Genomic DNA, 19,299 nt, shown 5'->3' on the forward strand with positions numbered 1-19,299 from the left:
CTTTTTCCCACCCAGCAGACTTGGTGGCCAATTTGGTCTGCTGCAGGCACTTTCAACTGGGCCCGCTAGATGACGCTCAGCCGACCGGTAGCAAAGCCGAGATTCAAACTGGGGTGTTCAGAATCTCAGCGCTGGTGTGCTAGCAGAATATCCTGCTGCGCCGCCTGGGCGTCTGGCAATGTTTTTTTGAGGGAGGGAAGGTCAGACAGGGTCTGTTCCCAATGCTTTGTTTAACATGTGTCTTTCTGCAGACCTGGCTCAGAAGTTACATCAAGCTCTTTCAGACACCATGTCAACGTTGTGGGAAGTTTCTACAGGACGGCCTGCCCCCAACCTGGAGGGATTTCCGCACCCTCGAGGCCTTCCACGACACTTGCAGGCAGTGACCCAACAAGCCCTGAAATTAACCAAGCCCTAAACCCTACAGAGGTCACCTACACGCTCCTGGACACAGGTGGAAGTATTACAAGTGAATCCATGTGCATCAATGCGCTTTTGCAAATGAAAGCCCAGCTAGGTCAGGAGTCACAGGGTGAACATACATGATGATTATATCCTGCAGATGTGCTAAGAAGCAGCAATGTTTCTGAACATCATGTTCCTACAATAAAGTTTTGTATTCATTCATGGAATTAATATTTTTTTATTGTATTACTGTTTTGTCTCGTTAGTTGTTCGAGTTCAGGTTTCTTTCCCTGTAAAAAATGTGGCTTGCTATTGTTAGTAAATGTTAAGATTTGTGCGTACTTGTGCCCTACTTATTTTTCTGTGCTTTTTTTTAGCTGAAACATTACGCTTTATTGAAGTACTCCAACACAGAAGGCGTGCAGCACTGGTGCTTTTTGTTGTTGATGCTGTTTGTGTGCTTCTTTGTAGTCCAATTTATAAAGACAAGTTCTTCAATATTTTATGAGTCAAACTTGTGTGTTTTAAAAAATAAAAAAGTAAACTGCAACAACTTTATATTCCCCAGAGTATTTGATAAACAATATCTTAAATTTTCTTTGCTGTAATAAAATGCAAAAAATTGTTTTTCATTCCCTTCATGTCTTTCTATTTGAAGCTTTAAAATATGGTGTAAGGAACATGCATAAAATTCTGCTTCTGCCATACATGTATTTTTTCTTTTTGCTGTTATTTACATTCTCCTTTACAGACTCGTTTTCAGCAGCTTGTGCTTTGGGTTTTTTTTAAATATGCATGTGAAACTGCACACGACTACACGTTCTGATTCAGACATCAAATGGAAACTTGAACTCAGGAGCTGAGTGTATTTGTAGGCTACGCTGACCTAGAAAATGATGCCCTCACTCCTTATACATAATCAGCAGGTAAATGCAGAGTGTTTGCTGACTGTTTTTTAATAAGCCAATTTGGTGTGGTAGTTCATAGGGTTGTGACGTAGATGAGCTGTTTTTAAGTGGCAGGGCGGCACGGTGGCTCAGTGGGTAGTACTGTCACCTCACAGCAAGAAGGTCCTGAGTTTGATTCCCAGGTGGAGAGGTCCTGGTCCTTTCTGTGGGGAGTTTGCATGTTCTCCCCGTGTCTGCGTGGGTTTCCTCCGGGAGCTCTGGTTTCCTCCCACAATCCAAAGACATGCAGTCAGGTTAATTGGAGATACAGAATTGTCCATGACTGTGTTTGACATTAAAAACTTGAACTGATGAATCTTGTGTAAGCAGTAACTACATGAATGTAATCAAAGTGTGTAAAACATGTTAAAATCCTAATAAATACATTAATATTTATTTATGTATAAAAGGCGCCTACTGCTCATCTGCAACCAAAGAAACTTTAATGAGTTCCGTTATATTTTAGCCAAATCAAGTAGTAACTGGTGTATAAAGTTCATAGACACGCACTGGTAGTAGAATGGTCATACTAATGCTAGTTCACACTACACAACTTGATCTCTTGTAATCTGAAGTCTTTTAAGTCATTGTGGTTTTCACACTACATGACTGATCGATGATAGTGGGTCACACACTACACAATCTATCACTATGAGGAATCTTCGGTGAGTCTTTCTGGTCTCCCAAACTACGTTTCGTCATGAACACACACAAGTGACAAGTGGTATAATGATACCATGTTTCCTTCCAAAAATGCACGTCAGCAAGAAGTGAGCGATCAAAGCTAATACGAACAAATTCCGGATTACGATATATACAGTAAGCAAACATTCGGACAGCAGACGGTTTTTTTTGGTGTTTTCTTTATATTTTGTAAAATTCAATATTAAAAAGGCCCCAAAGAAGGTGCAGAGGAAGCGTAGTGGTGAGAAAATGAACAAATCTATTACTATTCATTATTGTATAATTACTCCTGCCAGTAGCTGTCATTGTGTATCAGAGGGGACAGTGAGTGAGAGAGAAGAAGGAAATCGCTGAGTAAAGTATTCTTTCTTTAGTGCAATTACACCTACAAAATACAATACTGTTGAAATAAAGTAGGAAATAATAGAGAAATATGAGAGTTATTGTTGTTTCTGGTAGATACATTTTATATAAAAAGAAGGAAATGTATTACGGTGTATGATAAAGCACACTTACTGTACTGAATGTGTGTTTTTTATGTACAGTACTACTGTGTATTGTTTATTATTGTTTATTACAGGAATGTCTATTCTATAATTTAAGATTTAAGGGGAAATATAGTTGTATTTATAACAAAACAGACAATTTAAGACATTAAAGGTAAGGGGGTGGTCAAACATTTTGACTTAAGAACAGCCTTTCAGAACCAATTAAATTCGTAAGTCAAGGGTCTACTGTACTGTAAAGCTTGTGTGTGTCAGAGTATTCTGATTGAAACTGTATTATACCCCTGCTTCACACATATACAACTCCTCCCCCGGGTTTCCCTTCACATCGTATCTTGCGTTCTCATTGGCTGTAGTCTGACACCACACTTACTGCCAGTCATAACCTGATCACAACACTTTTCAGACTACAGGTCCGCCAACTGGTCCAGATATTTAGCATGTTAGATATTTTTATAGATTCTTATAGATAAGTCAGTAAACAGTTCGCATATAGTGTTTGAGAGACTACGAGTGAACGCCAATTTGCCTCTGAGCTGGTGCATTTGCGAGTAAAAATCTGGGCAAAAATTGTGTAGTCTGATGTAGGCATAAAGAGTACTGTCCTAAGCCAGTTTCTGTTTTCATTTTGAAACCTCAATCTGCACTTTGCACATTGCATATGTCATTAGAATTCAGTTAACACAACCTGCAGCACATCTTTTTAAGCTGCTGTGTCTGGTACTGCTTTCTAATTGTCCTTGGCTTAGAACTATGCAGTTAAAAAACTGCTGTAAAATAGTTAAACAATTGAGTGCTGTTACTGTTAGATAAAAGAGTCTTGAAGCAACAACAGCTCAGCCACCTCACAATCTCACACAGTGGAACCACCTAGCACTGAAAGCAGTCAGTCCTTTTGCAACACACAATTTTCAGCTGCCTTTGGAAGCAACTCTAGCAACAAAGAATTGCATTTTCAACCCCAAGATCACAGCATCCAATTCTAAACGTCTCAGTGAAAACCTGTTTTTTGGAAAAAGAAGTAGTGGCTCACAAATCTGGGCTTAAATAATGACAGGGGTTCATTACCTATTTAAATGGATTTGGTCTAAACCCCTGTACTATTCACGAGGGAGGACCTAGGAGTCTGGAGATCTGGGGAGATTGTTTTATTAAGGTTTGTTTTTAAATTCTTTGCGCTGGACTTTTTAATCTTAGAATCCTGTGAACTTTACATGTAAGTTGGTTTTTTTTATTATTCATCATGCAAAAAATGAGGTATTGGAAGTGCAACTCTTTACATATTCTTTTCATTTTTTAAGGTGTTTGGCTGTATTACAGCTAATTTATTCTTTTTTCTGAAAACCAGGTGTTAAACAGCCACAGCTGTGTTGCATACAGCTGTTTCTTTTTTATAGTTTTATTTATTTATTTTATTTGTTTTCTTGTTTTGCTCAGCAGTTTTGTTCTTTTTTGGCTATTTTGAGCATTTTACAACAGCTTTTTAACTCTATAGCTCTAAGCCAAGGACAATTAGAAAGCTGTACCAGGTGCAATTTGCAGCTTAAAAAGGTGTGCTGTAGCTTGTGTAAACTGAATTCTAATGGCAGATAGAATGTTAAGTGCAGATTGAGGTTACAAACATTATTATTTAGGTGGTGGATCATTCTCAGCACTGCAGTGACACTGACATGGTGGTGGTGTGTTAGTGTGTGTTGTACTGGTATGAGTGGATAAGACACAGCAGCGCTGATGGAGTTTTTAAACACCTCACTGTCACTGCTGGACTGAGAATAGTCCACCAACCAAAAATATCCAGCCATCAGCAACCCGTGGGCAGCTTCCTGATGAAGGTCTAGAAGATGACCAACTCAAACAGCAGCAGTAGATGAAAGATCGTCTCTGACTTTACATCTGCAAGATGGACCAACTAGGTAGGTGTGTCTAATAGAGTGGACATTGAGTGAACACAATATTTAAAAACTCCAGCAGTGCTGCTGTGTCTGATCCACTCATATCACCACCATGGCAGTGTCACTGCAGTGCTGAGAATCATCCACCACCTAAATAATACCTGCTCTGTGGGCGTCCTGACCATTGAAGAACGGTGAAAGCAGGCTATAGAGATATGTAGAAAAACAGATGGACTACAGTCAATAATTGTAGAACTACAAAGTGCTTCTATATGGTAAGTGGAGCTGATAAATAGGACAGTGAGTGTAGAAACAAGGAGGTGGTTTTAATGTTGTCTGATCAGTGTATATCCATGAGTCCTCGTAGTCTAGCTCTCAGGGATCTTTAACCCTGTGGCCATATTTGTGGCTCTCTTAAAAACTAGTACTGTCTGTTTTTTTGTTCTTTAAATAAAGGTAATTGATTTTTTTTTCAATACCACAAAGGCATTTATTTATTAGCATATTTTTTGTCTCATTTATTCTTTATTCTTGACCATTTATGTAAATAAATTTGAAGCTGATTTTATATTGACTTCATTGGGTTATACACCGTTGAGTGAGGATCTCTGAATGATCCAAAGTTGACCTAAATGACTGATGGTGATAAATAGAATCCACCTGTGTGTAATCAAGTCTCCGTATAAATGCACCTGCTCTGTGACAGTCTCAGAGTTCTGTTTAAAGCGCAGAGAGCATCATGAAGACCAAGGAACACACCAGGCAGGTCCGAGATACTGTTGTGGAGAAGTTTAAAGCCGGATTTGGATACAAAAAGATTTCCCAAGCTTTAAACATCTCAAGGAGCACTGTGAAAGCGATCATATTGAAATGGAAGGAGTATCAGACCACTGCAAATCTACCAAGACCCGGCCGTCCCTCTAAACTTTCAGCTCAAACAAGGAGAAGACTGATCAGGGATTTAGCCAAGAGGCCCATGATCACTCTGAATGAACTGCAGAGATCTACAGCTGAGGTGGGAGACTCTGTCCATAGGACACAATCAGTCGTACACTGCACAAATCTGGCCTTTATGGAAGAGTGGCAAGAAGAAAGCCATTTCTCAAAGATATCTATAAAAAGTCACCTGGGAGACACACCAAACATGTGGAAGAAGGTGCTCTGGTCAGATGAAACCAAAATCGAACTTTTTGGCCACAATGCAAAACGTTATGTTTGGCGTAAAAGCAACACAGCTCATCACCCTGAACACACCATCCCCACTGTCAAACATGGTGGTGGCAGCATCATGGTTTGGGCCTGCTTTTCTTCAGCAGGGACAGGGAAGATGGTTAAAATTGATGGGAAGATGGATGGAGCCAAATACAGGACCATTCTGGAAGAAAACCTGTTGCAGTCTGCAAAAGACCTGAGACTGGAACGGAGATTTATCTTCCAACAAGACAATGATCCAAAACATAAAGCAAAATCTACAATGGAATGGTTCACAAATAAACGTATCCAGGTGTTAGAATGGCCAAGTCAAAGTCCAGACCTGAATCCCATCGAGAATCTGTGGAAAGAGCTGAAAACTGCTGTTCACAAACGCTCTCCATCCAACCTCACTGAGCTCGAGCTGTTTTGCAAGGAAGAATGGGCAAAAATTTCTGTCTCTCGAGGTGCAAAACTAATAGAGACATACCCCAAGCGACTTGCAGCTGTAATCGCAGCAAAAGGTGGCGCTACAAAGTATTAACGCAAGGGGGCTGAATAATATTGCACGCCCCACTTTTCAGTTTTTTATTTCTAAAAAAAGTTTAAAATATCCAATAAATTTCGTTCCACTTCACGATTGTGTCCCACTTGTTGTTGATTCTTCACAAAAAATTACAATTTCATATCGTTATGTTTGAAGCCTGAAATGTGGCAAAAGGTTGAAAAGTTCAAGGGGGCTGAATACTTTTGCAAGGCACTGTATACTATCCACCCACACACTGAGCCAAACTAGAAAAGACAATCCACCCTCTGAATGAAATTGATTGCTGATTAGTAAGTGAAAGAAATTATATAAATGCTGTATGTTCAACTTTGTAGCAACAATTATCAGAAAACACTTTCCTGTTTTGGTATTACTGTACCCCTGTGCATGACGTGTAGTCCATAAAACATGGTTGGATCAGTTTGGTGTGATTTTTAAAACCAGGTGTAAATCAGCCACAGTTGTGTTACTTACAGCCATTTCCATATTTGTTTTTATTTTTATTTGTTTGGCAGTGTTAGTTCTGTGGTTAAGGTACTGGACTAATGATCAGTAGGTCACCGGTTCAAACCCCACCACCATCACGTTGCCACTGTTGGGCCTCTAAGCAAGGCCCTTAACCCTGAATTGTTTAAATTCTACTTGGTCACAACTGTAAGTTGCTTTGGATAAAATCCTCTACAAAATTATGTGAATGCAATGTATAAATGGAACTCCAGTGGCCTGACACAAGCCTTGAACTTATTTCCAATAAACACATTGTGACTGCTGGACAGAAATTCCACCAGTCACACTCCAAATCTTTGTAGAAAACCTTCCTAAAAGGGCGAAGGCTATAATAGCCACAAAGATAGAATCATCTCCAAATTATTGCCTATGGATCTGGAATAACAGGTGTAACAAGCTAATGCTCAGATGACCACATACATTTGGTCATATAGTGTACTTTTATGTACTATAATAAATGCTTTGCTCTGATCAGGGTTACAGTAAATGTAGAGGCTATCCTTAAAAAAAAACGTGAGAGCTGAGTTTGAATGCAATCTTGGACAAGGCACCAGCATATTTTAGGGCATTACACACTCACTTACTCATTCACACTTCAATAATGGATGGGCACAAATCATGCATCTAACGAAAAATGAAAGCTATCATCGCTTCTCATGCCCAGAGCCTGGTTATTTGACCTTTTAAACACTAAGTCACCAGTGACGTGATTCTATGACCATGTGCAGCGCAAACATTCATGTACATGGATGAAAAACATGTTTAAAAATGTATTGTCTTGTGTCAATTGAATCCTTAATTAATGAAGTTTTGTCAGGTTCTGTGTCTATGCCTTTGCATTTTTCTAGATATTCTATATGCAAGCTTATCTAGCAATGTCCTGGCACACTGCTTACTGGTGGAATCCTGGGATCAATCCTTGATGTCCTTGATGGGTTTGTTAAGGGTGTCACTTACCCCTTTTCCACCGACACGGATCCGGCTCCGTTCAGGTTCATGAACTTGATTTTGAAACGGTTCCTTGTGTTTCCACAAATAAAAATGAGGTTCCAGACAGCGAACTATCGTTCTAATCTGGCACCACAGAATACTTCGTGAAGTCATCTGTGGGCGTGTCACAGTGTCGAGGTTTCCCCGCTGATATTTTCAAAGCGATGAACTGTGTGATATGATGTGGTAAAAGTGACCCGGACAGTATAAACACTTAACGTAAAAAAAAAAAAGGGTTAATGTGGCTTGTTGTACTAAAACAATGACCGATGAATTTGGGCAGTACAGAGCACTTATAACCATTAATAACGGAGAGAAATTGAGTGTTACTGTGTCGAACTTTTAGTACATTCAGCCACGTTATGCTTTTTTTAGGTGAAGCTTTTTCGACTTTCCCAAGAAGCGGATTCAGAACCCTAAGCTGCATAAACACCACGTGTGAAGTAAATACAACTAAACACAGATACACGTGGAGCTTTTAGACTGGATTTGATGGTTATTTCACACGAATGGATGTTCGTGTCATGGAACTTTAGTGATGTTTTATCGCAAAACACTTCTCACGTCAATGAACTAAAGAAAACAACTGCGACAAACACGTCACGTCTTCTTATCAGCAGTAGTTGAGCGATGCTTTTTGCATAAAAAAGAACATCTGTAACAACAGCACAAATGCTTGCACATAATCTACAAGCTCCACCATCACATCACTACTCTTTACTTTCGTTGTGTAACGCTCACCGTCGATGACGCAGGCTTGCAAAAACTGGTGGAAACGAGGGTCGTTCTCTACAAAACACCAAGGTTCAAAGAAACCTGGGGGGGGCACAGTGGCTAAGTGGATAGCACTGTTGCCTCACAGCAAGACGGTCCTGGGTTCGATCCCCAGGTGGGGCGGTATGGGTCCTTTCTGTGTGGAGTTTGCATGTTCTCCCTGTGTCTGCATGGGTTTACTCCGGGAGCTCCGGGTTTCCTCCTACAGTCCAAAAACATGCAAGTGAGGTGAATTGGAGACACAAAATTTTCCATGACTGTGATTGATATACCCTTGTGAACTGATGAACCTTGTGTGAAGATAAACTACCGTTTCCTGTCATGAATGTAACCAAAGAGTGTAAAACATGACGTTAAATTCCTAATAAACAAACAAACAAAGAAACCTGAACAGAACCGGTTCAAGAACCAGAGTTCTTTTGGTGGAAAAGCGCTATTTGGGTACTCAAGTTTTCTTCAACCTTTCAGTAGGTGTGCTGGCTACCCTAAGTTGTCCCTTATGTGTGAGGATGGCCAGGGTGTATTCCTTTCTTTGCCTTGAGTTTCTGGAATAAGCTCTAGATCCATTGCAGCCCTGAGCCTACAGACACGTGATGAAAAAAATGTGTGGTGTTGAGTTTTCCATGCATTATTAGTTGTTTTATGTACCATTACGTACTATTGTTTGGTGTCGCAGGCGTCTCTAAAAATTGGTCTTTGCAACAATTTATTTAGCTGGCATTGCTAATCAGCCTTCTTCAGCCAGTGTGGAGGCAATGCTAGCAGCATGATTCATTGTAAGACTAGACTCTGAGAAAATTCGGAGGAAATTAAAAATAAAAGCAAAGGTAATGCCAGAGATCAGTCTGAGAAACCGATCCAGTCTGTATATGGCTTGATTTTAAAGAAACCCTAAAGAAACCCATCAAGTTCTAGATCCTTTTTAGCCCTGAGCCTACAGACAGGTAATGAAAAAAAGTGTGGTGGTGAGTTGTTTTATAATGTACCATTGGCTGGTGTAGCAGGCATCTCTAAAAATTGGTCTTAGCGACAATTTATTTAGCTGGTATAGCTAATCAGCCCCAGAAATTCACACACCAGATTTTGTCCTTTATCTGCATACTGTATATGATTCATTAATAGTTACAACCCGAACAACTGTTTGTCTCCTCCAAACCGAGATCCAAATTTTATTACTGTATCAAAAATCTGGCCGATGAGTCGTGTCCCGACGATAACATGTTGTCATCTGTTTTCAGAGACTCGGCAGGTGGTGCACGCTGGGGGATGCAAATAGAATTGTCTTACGATTGTGTCAGTAGCCGTGTTCTACTACCTCTCTTGTAGCTAAGTGACACGGTCGTCAGTCTTTTACACCAACGTGTTCAGTGGTGGCAGAGGGGGCCGAGTGGCTCTGTGTTAGTAGGTCGTCCTGGGAGACAGATGGTGATGAGATCCCCGGCGGTGCCAGGATGGGTCTGGAAGCTCTCCATGCTAAGCGGCCCGGGTGTATGTGGGAGGTGTGTACATCAGCGCCGTGTTCAGACGCAAGCCGCATCCACGTTCCATCTGTTCCCTGCACCTCACTGATAGCTGCAGCACACTATACTCCTGTCTGAATGTACACTGGGCACCTGTGGCCGTCCTGCCAGGCTCTATTCTTAGTGTGCCCTAAGTCAAGAGTAACTACAGGACTGGCTTATGTTCCTGACCAGCCTGTATGCCAATAGAGACACTCCTTAGAGGACATATGCCTACCCCTTCAGATCTCGCACACACTTCACATGGACAGTTCTGCCAGGGTTCATTTGGGAGGTAGAAAAATATTGTGCAAACATTGTGATTTTTATTAAGGATAACAAAGATGGGTAATTTATTCACTCAGTTTTTTAACGACTTTGGCACCAAGACGTCGCCTTGCACCAATGTGTCATCTGATCTGCGCGGTGAGCCGAGAATCGCGCTTCATTCTAAAACGATGGAGCTCATCCTCTTGGCACAATGAATCACCAACCGCTCTTGCTAGTGACAAAACCCACTATGCATCAGAGGCTCGCGAAAGGCTCTTGGACTGAAGGAAGGAGAATTGTTAACAGCTCATCGCAGATGGTAACAACTTTCTCATGAACTAAAGTTAAGTGCAGACTTCAGGCGGAGTAGAACCAGCGTGAGTCACATGGTTAGTCAGGATCTGGATTTAAAAATGTCTTGGTTTTTTTTGGAGTGTGATATCGAAATTTATTTGAGTCTAAATGACCTTTCCTTTTTTTAAACCTGGACACGTTACATTATCAAACACTGATAAAGGTATTTTACATGTTTCTGGAACTGCTCTCGAGGAAGGAAACATGATTCTGTTAGAAGACATTCCCTTTATTGGTATTTTGATGATGGTGAAAAGCAATGTTTACCCTTCCAGTCCAAAATCTACCACAGGTGCTCAACTGAATTATGGTCTGGTGACTGAGAAGGCTGTATTTCTCATATAATTATAGGGGTTATTTACTGACCCCATGAGGGCAGCACGGTGGCTAAGTGGGTAGCACTGTCGCCTCACAGCAAGAAGGTCCTGAGTTCGATCCTGTGGTCCGGGTCCTTTTTGTGTGGAGTTTGCATGTTCTCCCCGTGTCTGTGTGGGTTTACTCCGGATGCTTCGGTTCCCTCTCACAGTCCAAAGACATGCAAGTGAGGTGAATTGGAGATACAAAATTGTCCATGACTGTGTTCGATATAACCCTGTGAAATTATTAATCTTGTGTAATGAGTAACTACCATTTCTGTCATGGATGTAACCAAAGGGTGTAAAACATGATGTTAAAAATCCAAATAAACAAACAAACAAACTGGCCCCATGAGCCCTGTGAATTAAGGCACCACTCTCATCAGGATAAAACGTCGCCTTATTTTGATCATTATTTTCTCTGACAGGCTGAAGGGACAAGTAGACCCAAGCCATAATTTTGGATTAAGTTGGCAAGAAAAATTAACCTTAAATGAAGATTCTTTATAAGGGCACAGACAACAAGAGCTGCAGAGCCAAGAGAATGGCGCAAGCAGGAAAGCTTAGAGTTATAATTTCTTATTCTTAATATTTCTTATTCTTATAATTTCTTATTGGGGTTGGGTTCAATATTTCCTGTGGTATATGTGTATAGAACACTATATAGACAAAAGTATTGAGACACATCTTCTATTTACTTTAATTTATGTGTTTCAGCTACAACAATTGGTAACAGGTTTAATACATCAATTAGATAAAGGAAATTTTAACTTTGCAGCAATAGTTTAGGGAAGGCCCTTTCCTGTTCCAGCATGACTGTGCCCCTGTGCACAAAGCAATGAAGAAAAGCTTGGTTTAAAGAATCTCCAGTGGCCTGCACGGAGCCCTGACCTCAGCTCCAAAAAACAGCTTTGGATTGAAACATCATTTGAAGCTTTTCTTGACCAACATCAGTGTCCAGCTATACAAATACTCTTTTGACTGAATGAGCACAAAGTCTTGTGAGAAGCCTTCTCAAAAGAGTGACGGCTGTTATAGCTGAAAAGACCACATAAAGAACAAACTCATGGAAAGGTGTATATACTGTATATGACAGTATACAACCCCTGGCAAAAATTATGGAATCACCACTCTTGGAAGATGTTCTTTCAATTGTTTAATTTTGTAGAAAAAAAAGAAATCACAGACATGCCACAAAACTATCATTTCTCAAACTGTCAACCCTCTGGCATTAAGAAACAATAAAAAAAGAAACAAATATAATAGTTGTGGTCAGTCACAATTGCTTTTTTTTAGATCAAGTAGAGGAAAAAAATATGGAATCACTCAAATCTGAGGAAAAAATTATGGAATCATTAGAAAACACTGCACCATTATTACTTTGTTGCACCACCTCTGGCTTTTATAATGGTTTAAACTCTCTGAGGCATGGAGTTAACTAATGACAAACAGTATTCTTCATCAATCTGCCTTCAACTGTCTCTTGCTGTTGCCAGATCAGCTTTGCAGGTTGGAACCTTGTCATTGACCATTTTCTTCAATTTCCACCAGAGATTTTCAAATGGATTGAGATCCGGACTATTTGCAGGCCATGCCATTGACATTATATGTTTTCTTGAAGGAAAGTTTTCACGTCCTTTGCCCTATGGCAAGATGCATTATCATCTTGAAAAATGAAGTCATCATCACCAAACATCCTTTCAACTGATGGAATAAGAAAAGCGTCCAAAATTTCAATGTGGACTTTGGCATTTATTGAAGACCATCTCCCCTGTGCCTTTACCCGACATGCAGGCCCATATCATCAACAACTGTGGAAATTAACATGTTTTCTTTAGGCAGTTATCTTCATAAATTTCATTGGACAGACACCAAACAAAAGTTCCAGCATCATCACCTTGCCCAATGCCGATTCGCGATTCATCACTGAAGATCACTTTTATCCAGTCACCCACAGTCCACGATTGCTTTTCTTTAGCCTACTTTAACCTTGTTCTTTTCTTTTTAGGTGTTAATGGTGGCTTTTGTTTGGCTTTTCTGTATGTAAATCCCATTTCTTTTAGGTGATTTCTTACAGTTCAGTCACAGACATTGACTCCACTTTCCGGCCACTTGTTTCTCATTTGTTTTGTTGTGCATTTTCTGTTTTCAAGAAGTTTTCTATCTTGATGCTTTGATGTCTTACTTGGTCTACCAGTATGCTTCCCTTTTACAACCTTCCCATTTTGTTTGTACTTGGTCCAGATTTTAAACACAGCTTACTGGGAACAACCAACATCTTTTGCGACATTCCACAATGATTTATCTTCTTGAAGGAGTTTTATAATCCTCTCATTTGTTTCAACTGACATATCTTGTGTTGGAACCATGATTCATGACAATCTGCTTTGTGCAACAGCTCTCCGAGGTGTAAGCACTCTTTTTAAACTGAAGAATAATTAGCAAATCTAATCTGCTGCAGATGTTTTGTTTTTAAACTGCAAATTACAGAGTGATTCCATAATTTTTTCCTCAGATTTGAGTGATTCCATATTTTTTTCCTCTACTTGATCTAAAAAAAGCAATTGTGACTGACCACAACTATTATATTTGTTTCTTTTTTTTATTGTTTAAATAATGCCAGAAGGTTGACATTTTGAAAAATGATAGTTTTGTGGCATGTCTGTGATTTATTTTTTTTCTACAAAATTAAACAATTGACAGAACATCTTCCAAGAGTGGTGATTCCATAATTTTTGCCAGGGGTTGTATAAGATACTTTTTATATATTACTACCAGGATTTATATTCCTATGATTACTGGACACATGCCTAAGGACTTAATATTAAAACAAGGATGTCTAATAAAGACAGACATGTTCATCTCTGAAATATTCCTCAGGAGGAGAAATCAGAGAAGGTTGGTGTTATTTAGAGGGATTATCACAGACAATAATCCAGAGCGAGGTAGACTGACCTGTTGAACTGAACCATATTAGAATATTCATTACAACAGTGAAGAAAAATATCAGTACAGAATTATTTATCCTTCTGATTGTCTAATATTATTAAATCACTTTAAATGTCATTACTTTCAAATACAGGTTCAAATGTTCCAATATTAAAATATTATTTCTTATTATCCTGTGTGAGCTTGTGGTTTTTGCTGGACTAAACATTTAGGATAACTAACAATGTTCACACAGGTTTCAATGTACACCAACTAGGCATAACATTATGACCACTGACAGGTGAAGTGAATAACACTGATTATGTGTGGGATATATTAGGCAGCAAGTGAACATTTTATCCTCAAACTTAATGTGTTAGAAGCAGGAAAAATGGGCAAGCGTAAGGATTTGAGTGAGTTTGACAAGGGCCAAATTGTGATGGCTAGACAACTGGGTCAGAGCATCTCCAAAACTGCAGCTCTTGTGGGGTTGTTCCTGGTCTGCAGTGGTCAGCATCTATCAAAAGTGGACCAAGGAAGGAAAAGTGGCAAACTGGCAACAGGGTCATGGGAGGCCAAGGCTCATTGATGCACATGGGGAGCGAAGGCTGGCCTGTGTGATCCGATCCAACATACGAGCTACTGTAGCTCAAATTGCTGAAAAAGTTAATGCTGGTTCTGATAGAAAGGTGTCAGAATACACAATGCATATATATATATATAAATAATTAAAGCACTAAATAAAACCATGGTAAAAGTATTTTATTTCTAGTTTGTTTAGAAAATGTTGCATTCATTATAATAATAAATTAAATGTTTTGTAGCTACATTATAAATGGATATTCACTGTGCTGTACAGCAAACACAAACAGATGCAATATATATAACCAAATTGCAGTTAATATCTAAAAATCAAATCTTAAACAGCTTAAACAGAAAAAATAAGTATAAAAACAAAAAGTACTGTAAAGAGCTGTAAAAAAAGTATTTGCCACATCCCTTCTTGATTTTTTTTTATATTTGTGTATTTGTCTTATGTCATTGCATACAGTGGGGCCAAAAAGTATTTAGTCAGCCACTGATTGTGCAGGTTCTCCTACTTAGAAAGATGAGAGAGGTCTGTAATTTTCATCATAGGTACACTTCAACTATGAGAGACAAAATGAGAAAAAAAAATCCAGGAAATCACATTGTAGGATTTTTAAAGAATTTATTTGTAAATTATGGTGGAAAATAAGTATTTGGTCAATAACAAAAGTTCAACTCAATACTTTGTAACATAACCTTTGTTGGCAATGACAGAGGTCAAACGTTTCCTGTAAGTCTTCACCAGGTTTGCACACACTGTAGCTGGTATTTTGGCCCATTCCTCCATGCAGATCTCCTCTAGAGCAGTGATGTTTTGGGGCTGTTGCTGGGCAACACGGACTCCACAAATTTTCTATGGGGTTGAGGTCTGGAGACTGGCTAGGCCACTCCAGGACCTTGAAATGCTTTTTACGGAGCCACTCCTTCGTTGCCCGAGTGGTGTGTTTGGGATCATTGTCATGCTGGAAGACCCAGCCACGTTCCATCTTCAATGCTCTCACTGATGGAAGGAGGTTTTGGCTTAAAATCTCACGATACATGGCCCCGTTCATTCTTCCCTTAACACGGATCAGTCGTCCTGTCCCCTTTGCAGAAAAACAGCCCCAAAACATGATGTTTCCACCCCCTTGCTTCACAGTAGGTATGGTGTTTACTCAGCATTCTTCTTCCTCCAAACACGATGAGTTGAGTTTTTACCAAAAAGTTCCATTTTGGTTTCATCTGACCACATGATATTCTCCCAATCCTCTTCTGGATCATCCATATGCTCTCTGGCAAACTTCAGACGGGCCTGGACATGTACTGGCTTAAGCAGGGGGACACGCCTGGCACTGCAGGATTTGAGTCCCTCTCGGTGTAGTGTGTTACTGATGGTCCCTTTGTTACTTTGGTCCCAGCTCTCTGCAGGTCATTCATCAGGTCCCTCCGTGTAGTTCTGGGATTTTTGCTCACTGTTCTCATGATCATTTTGACCCCACGGGATCAAAGGAGATCATCAATGGTCTCGTGACTCTTCCCAGCCTGGTGCAGGTCTACAATTTTCTTCCTGGTGTCCTTCGACAGCTCTTTGGTCTTGGCCATGGTTGACTGTTTGAGGCTGTGGACAGGTGTCTTTTATACAGATAACGATGTCAAACACGTGCCATTAATACAGGTAACGAGTGGAGGACAGAAGAGCTTCTTAAAGAAGAAGTTACAGGTCTGTGAGAGCCAGAAATCTTGCTTGTTTGTTATTGACCAAATACTTATTTTCCACCATAATTTACAAATAAATTCTTTAAAAATCCTACAATGTGATTTCCTGGATTTTTTTTTTCTCCTTTTGTCTCTCATAGTTGAAGTGTACCTATGATGAAAATTACAGACCTCTCTCATCTTTCTAAGTAGGAGAACTTGCACAATCAGTGGCTGACTAAATACTTTTTGGCCCCACTGTATATGTTTTAGAGCATCATAATACTTAAGACAAAGATAATTCAATTAAACACACAATATTTTTTTTTCTCCAATTTTTCCCCCATTTTTCTCCCCTAATCTACTCGTATCCAATTACCCTGGTTGTGTTACGCTTCACCTCTACCGATACAACCCTCCACTGCTAACTGAGGAGCTTTGCAACTGACACACGCCCCCTCAGACACGTGAGCAGTATCGACTGCATCTTTTCACCTGCACGAGGCGAGTTCATGAACCAAATTCAGCTCGGTGGGTAGCACTGTCGCCTCACAGCAAGAAGGTCCTGTGTTTGATCCCTAGGCGGGCCGGTTCGTGTCCTTCCTGTGTGGAGTTTGCATGTTCTCCCCGAGGTCTGTGTGAGTTTCCTCTGGGAGCTCTGGTTTCCTCCCACAGTCCAAAAACATACAGTCAAGTTAAGTGGAGACACTGAATTGCCCTATAGGTAAATATGTGTGTGTATGTGAGTCTGCCCTGCAATGGACTGCCCCCCCCCCCCCCCCCCCCATGGTTAAGAAAGTGAGTGAATGATTGATGTAGGTTCTTCAATAAATCAAAGAAAATCATTTAAAAGCTGCATTTTGTGTGTACTCATGTTGTCATGTTTATCTTATGTGAAAAATTGTGGAAAGATCTGAAACATTTAAATGAAACAGTGAGCAAAACTACATAAACACTGTCCCAGCACTGTACATTGAGAATTAAATCAAACAAAAAAGCTAATCAATTATTAATAATGATATAAACACAAGATAAATACAATTACAAAACCTGACATAACAAAAACAAAGATTAATTTAATCATTTATATTGTAACTTGAATTGTTTAGAAGAATCTTGGAGGCTGTGACCAATAACATCATGCTACATGTTGGATATTGCATGGCAAAGAAGAGTTGACGAAATCAAGTATTCAACCTCTTTTATACTTTATATTTAATATAGTGACAGTGCATAGATCTGCTTCTGATTTATAACTGTTATTTGTCTTTGCAAATAAAAAATGATATTTTTTTTCAAGCATAAATAAATGTATGTTAATAGCATTACACTTTGGGAATTCTAACTGTATGCCTAACTGTAGCGTTAGCACTTAATTACTGGACTTAAATCACTGCAGTAATGCTCCAAAATATAATTGAAATAAAAATTTACCAGAAAAGGAAAAGCTTTTATAGTAGCAAAGGGAGACCAACTACAACCCCAAATGAGAAAAAGTTGGGACAGTGTGGAAAATGCACACATTATAAAGGTATGGCTGCAGAAGAAGAGGGTACAGGTACTGGACTGGCCTGCCTGCAGTCCTGACCTTTACCCAATAGAGAATTTGTGGAGAATTTTGAAACAAAAAATGCAACAGCGACGACACCGTACTGCTGTACATCTTAAGACGTGTTTGCAGGAAGAATGAGACAAAATAAAAGCTGAAACACTAAATCACTTGGTATCCTCAGTGCCAAAACGTCTTTTAAGTGTGATGAAAAAGAATGGCAACGTTACAAAGTGGTAAATGCTTTACTGTCCCAACTTTTTTTGGAATGTGTTGCAGGCCTGAAATGCAGGAATGGATGTTTATTAATAAATGAAATGAAGTTGACCAGAAAAAAAATTAAATATCTCAGGTCCATACTGTGCAAAGTAAATGTAAGTGTAATGTATTTTTCATGCTGTCCCAACTTTTTCTGATTTGGGGTTTTATATAGTTAAGCCAAAAAAATTTAGATGCATACAGTCGGGATGTTTAGTGCCATACTGTACATTGGAATATCGTTATCATATTGCCATATCAGCCAGGAAGGGTGGCATGTGAGGCGTACAGTATAACCCATTTGTTTAAAGGGCACTAGGGTCAGGAATTCAATTGTTGCTGTGATTAAATTCAAATGTGAAAAATGGGGCACGCAATATGAAAGTGTGTGGTGTGTCCGTTGGGGGTAAATAATCGTATTCCATCGATTTCTGGCACGGACAAGCGTTCACAGATTTTCTGTCTCTGGCCGAATTGTTATGCTTGTTAATCTATTTGAGGTGGAGCATTTCGTGTCTCAGTAGGTATAGGTCATGGCTAATGGGATGCTAATAAGCATTCGCTAATCAATTTGTGCTTAATCAGCCAATCAATGGGGACTGCAGCAGGCTGGCTCTGGGTGGCGTGAGAAACTGAGAGACTTCCTGCCCTTGTTTCAAACCAGACTTGTTACTTTTCAGTGGCCTGTTTTTATTCCTGGGAAAATGAACACAAGGTTTCTGCTATGAGACTGCCTTCCTGCCTACAGAGAACCAGAGAGAGTTGTTTGAAAATGGATAGAGGAATGTTAACCTCTACATGTTTGCTTAGGAGGATGTTTGATGGTCTGATTGACCATATTTTTAATGTTTTAATTATATTTTAGTACACAGAATGTTTTTAGAACTGTTTTAATCATAGTTCATGTGTCCTCTCTACATGCCTTTATACTGCTTTTAGAGTGTTAATGTTAATTTTTTTATTTTATTTTATGTGCCGACCTTAATTTAGTTCTCCTTGCATTTCAGTTCACCAATAGATTCAGGGCAAGTTATTTACCAAGTATTCAAAAAGGATAAATAAATTTAAATACCCCATATGGTCAAAAGTATGTGGACACTCCTCCTAATTATTGAGTTCATGTGTTTCAGCCACACCCATTGCTAACAGGTGTATATAGTACATGTGAATTACCATATAGTATTGTTGCGGAAAAACAGTTACAGTTGACTGAATTGGAGAAATTTATTGGCACAATTGTGGGTTCTTACAGTAGTGGAATAAACGAAGAACAAGGAACAGAACCATGACCCTCCCTTTATACTGCTCTAGTCATATCACATTGGGTGTTGGACTTTGGAACCTCCATTCTGTGCTAACTGTTGTTTTTTATCTGCTTAT

At 39.5% G+C, this 19,299-nt stretch overlaps 1 protein-coding gene across 1 annotated transcript in view; it reads left to right on the top strand.

Annotated features, from left to right (window-relative positions):
- Positions 1-625, top strand: part of med27 (mediator complex subunit 27) — a 128,638-nt gene extending 128,013 nt beyond the window's left edge. Inside the window, exon 8 of the mRNA XM_062998486.1 lies at positions 252-625. Coding sequence (XP_062854556.1) covers positions 252-386 — 135 coding nt within the window. The 3' untranslated portion in view covers positions 387-625. The remainder of the gene's footprint in view (positions 1-251) is intronic.
- Positions 626-19,299: the final 18,674 nt, after the last annotated feature.

Source organism: Trichomycterus rosablanca, chromosome 7 (assembly GCF_030014385.1).
Source record: "Trichomycterus rosablanca isolate fTriRos1 chromosome 7, fTriRos1.hap1, whole genome shotgun sequence".
Lineage (NCBI taxonomy): Eukaryota > Metazoa > Chordata > Actinopteri > Siluriformes > Trichomycteridae > Trichomycterus > Trichomycterus rosablanca.